Source organism: Otolemur garnettii, unplaced genomic scaffold (genome assembly GCF_000181295.1).
Source record: "Otolemur garnettii isolate 467f Iridium unplaced genomic scaffold, OtoGar3 scaffold00178, whole genome shotgun sequence".
Classification (NCBI taxonomy): Eukaryota; Metazoa; Chordata; class Mammalia; order Primates; family Galagidae; genus Otolemur; species Otolemur garnettii.
In genome coordinates, this window is record NW_003852573.1 from 3228625 (window position 1) to 3231896 (window position 3272).

The following is a 3272-nucleotide window of genomic DNA, read 5'->3' on the forward strand; positions in this document are numbered from 1 at the left end:
TTTTTTTTTTGCAATTTTTGGCCAGGGCTGGGTTTGAACCTGCCATTTCCGGTATATGGAGCCGGCGCCCTACTCCTTTCAGCCACAGGTGCTGCCCGGCTTTATGGTCTTTTTTTAAAAACTTTCTTCAAATTAATATGAGGGTACAATATTTAGGTTACATTGTTCTCACTTCCAGGGTAAAGTTCCATTTGGAGAATAGCCCCTCACCCAGGGGCGTGTTATACACCCTCACAATGTGCACATTAGGTGAGATCCCATCTTATCCCCTCCCTCCTTCTAAAATGCATTTCTTAAATAATGAGACTCGAAAGTCAATGTTACTCTTTGATCCATGAGCAGGCATGAAAAAAACACTCATCTCCTTGTATATCTCCATCAGGGACCTTGAGTGACTAGTTGATTGTCAATGAGCAGTAATCTTTTGAAAGGAATCTGTTTATCCAAGCAATGAGTTTCTTTTTTTTTTGAGACAGAGCCTCAAGCTGTCACCCTGGGTAGAGTGCTGTGGCGTCACAGCTCACAGCAACCTCCAACTCCTGGGCTCAAGCGATTCTCCTGCCTCCACCTACCTAGTAGCTGGGACTACAAGAACCCGCCACAATGCCCGGCTGTTTTTTTGTTTGCAGCCATCGTTGTTTGGTGGGCCCAGGCTGGATTCAAACCTGTCAGCTCCGGGGTGCATAGCTGGCGCCTTAACCACTTGAGCCACAGGCACCGAGCCAAGCAATGGGTTTCAATAGTAGCCTTTAAATAGTCAGTAAACTATACTGTTACTGCCAGTAAACAGAAGTGTTGTCATCCAGGCCTCATTGTTCCACTGATAAAGCACAGGCAGAATAGATTTATCATAATTCCTAAGGGCTCTAAAGTTTTTGAAATGGTCAATGAGCACTGGCTTCAACTTAACATCACCAGCTGAATCAGCCTCTAACAACAGGGTCAGCCTGTCCTCTGAAGCTCAGAAGCCAGGCCTTGACTTCTTCTCTCTAGATATGAAAGTCCCAGATGACATCTTTTTCCAATAAAAGGCTGTTTGTCTGCATGGAAAGTCTGCTGTTCAGCGTAGCCACCTGCATCACTGATCTTAGCCAGGCCTCCTGGATGACTCGCTGCAGCTTCTCCATCAGCCCTTGCTGCTTCACCCTGCACTTTTATGTTATGGACACGGCTTCTTTCCTTAAACCTTATGAACCAATCTCTGCTAGCTTCAAACTTTTCTTCTGCAGCTTCCTTATCTCTCTAAGCCTTCCTAAAATTGAAGAGAAGAGAATTAGAGCCCTGCTCTGGGTTAGATTTGGGCTTAAGGAAATACTGTGGCTGGAACTTTTCCTTTGCATTCACAACTTGGCTAAGTGTTTAGTGCAAGAGGCTTGGACATTGGCCTGTCTAGGCTTTCAACATTCTTTCCTCGCTCAGCTTAATCATTTCTAGCGTTTGATTTAAAGTGAGCCATGAAACTTCCTTTCATTTGAACACATATAGGCCTAATTTCAATATGGCTGTGTCTCAGGGAATAGGGAAGCCTGAGGAGAGGAAGAGAGATGGATGGGGCAATATCTGATCAGAAGAGCAGTCAGAATTCACACATATATCATTGATTTCACCACCTTCTATGGGCATGATTCGAGGCACCCCCAGAACAATTGCAATGGTAACATGAAAGATCACTGCTCACAGGTCATCATAACAGATATAATAATAATAATTATTATTATATAATAATAATATAACATTTGACGTATTACCAAAATGTGATAGAGACACAAAGCGAGCACATGCTGTTGGAAAATGGTGCAGACAGACTCGCTGAATGCGGAATCGCCAGACTTTCACTTTGTAAAAGCACGTTCAAGCACATGTTATCGGTGCTTCTTAGGGCTTTCTGTGTAATGTTTGTCATCTGAATCATCTCCTTGGTGCCTCAAATACACACATGAAATATTTGTTAGGGCCACAGAAATCCGTGAAAGAGAAGGCAGTGTCTGAGGTTCTGAGTGCCTATTGTAATTATCTATGATAACTTTTCTCAAAAGGTGGTTCTCACCCCACCAGCTTCACCTTGTTCTGCTGAGAATGCAGATTTCAAGATCCAAACTAGAATCTGCTGAGTGAGCCAGTGTGGGATTATGTACTCACAAGGAAACGAGAGCCTCAGTCTGCTCCATAGTAGATCTTGTTTCAGTGAGCCTAGTTTAGTGAGCCTTTCACCTTCAGGCAACTCCAGGGCAATATTGGTGAACCTCTCTCAACTCCCCAAATTCTTCCTACCTAACTTACGTTATAAATCCCTCCTATGAATTGTGTAGCAGTCCTACCATCAACATCTTACTTTTTGAAGTAAAGTGCCTTTTCTCGGTGTGAAAAAGGTGACTCGGTTTGACCCAGGAGCTCCTGCCACTGTCAGGAACAGGTTCTTTGCTTGTGGTAAGAGTAAAGGACTGATAAGCACCACTGAAGTGCCTCTTTTGAACTCTCAATAAGCTGACTTGATTGCTCCTTTCCACTAAGCAGTTGGATTCACGCTTTTCGTTTATCTCCTCTAAGAGTCGTTGTTTGCTTACTTTAAGTTTTTTAATTATTTCCCTGGTTCTGTTTACAGATGCCATTGTGCTAACGAACCACTTCTCAAGTGATTGTTGCTGTCCTGCAAACAAATAAAAAATATTATCAGTTTCCTGCTTGACTTAGAAGCCGGTATTCATAATCATATTTATCAATTCCTCTTTCCTCTTCTGCAAAATAACGCCAGCACTATCACGCCTCGCTTTTTACTCTGTTTTCCTAAGATTTGTTATTGTTGTGGTTTCGATTTCTTTGGGGAGGAAGGTTATAAAAAGGATATAGTAAGAGAATATACAGTAGATCCTCCATAGCTGACGACTTCCCTAAGTTGACCTAATTATCATAGACCAGAGAGGGACCACAGGTACAGCAGGCCTGGTTTCTTATGTTCACCCCCTCTGCATATGGACCCGTTTGTGACAGTTCCTTGGGTGGTCAACTTACAGAGGTTCTATTGTATTAAGTTTTTAAAAATGCATTGGTTTTTACTTTTGGGAGAATTTGTTGTTTCCTCTGGGTACAAAACTAATACATGTTCATTGTAGAATGTTAAGAAAATAGAGAAAAGGGCCAAGTATAATGGCTTACACCTGCAGTCCCACCACCTTGGAAGGCAGAGAGGCAGGAGCATCACTTGAGCCCAGGAGTACAAGCCTAGTGTGGGCAACATAGTGAGACCCCTGTCTTTATTAAAAAAAAAAAAAAAA

The 3272-nt window shown here is 42.6% G+C and overlaps 1 protein-coding gene across 1 annotated transcript in view; it reads right to left on the reverse strand.

Annotated features, from left to right (window-relative positions):
* SPATA45 (spermatogenesis associated 45) overlaps nt 1-2643 on the reverse strand; it is a 9012-nt gene extending 6369 nt beyond the window's left edge. Inside the window, exon 1 of the mRNA XM_023519485.1 lies at nt 2333-2643. Within this exon, the coding sequence (XP_023375253.1) occupies nt 2333-2609 (277 nt within the window). The 5' untranslated portion in view covers nt 2610-2643. The remainder of the gene's footprint in view (nt 1-2332) is intronic.
* Between the last annotated feature and the right edge of the window lie 629 nt (nt 2644-3272).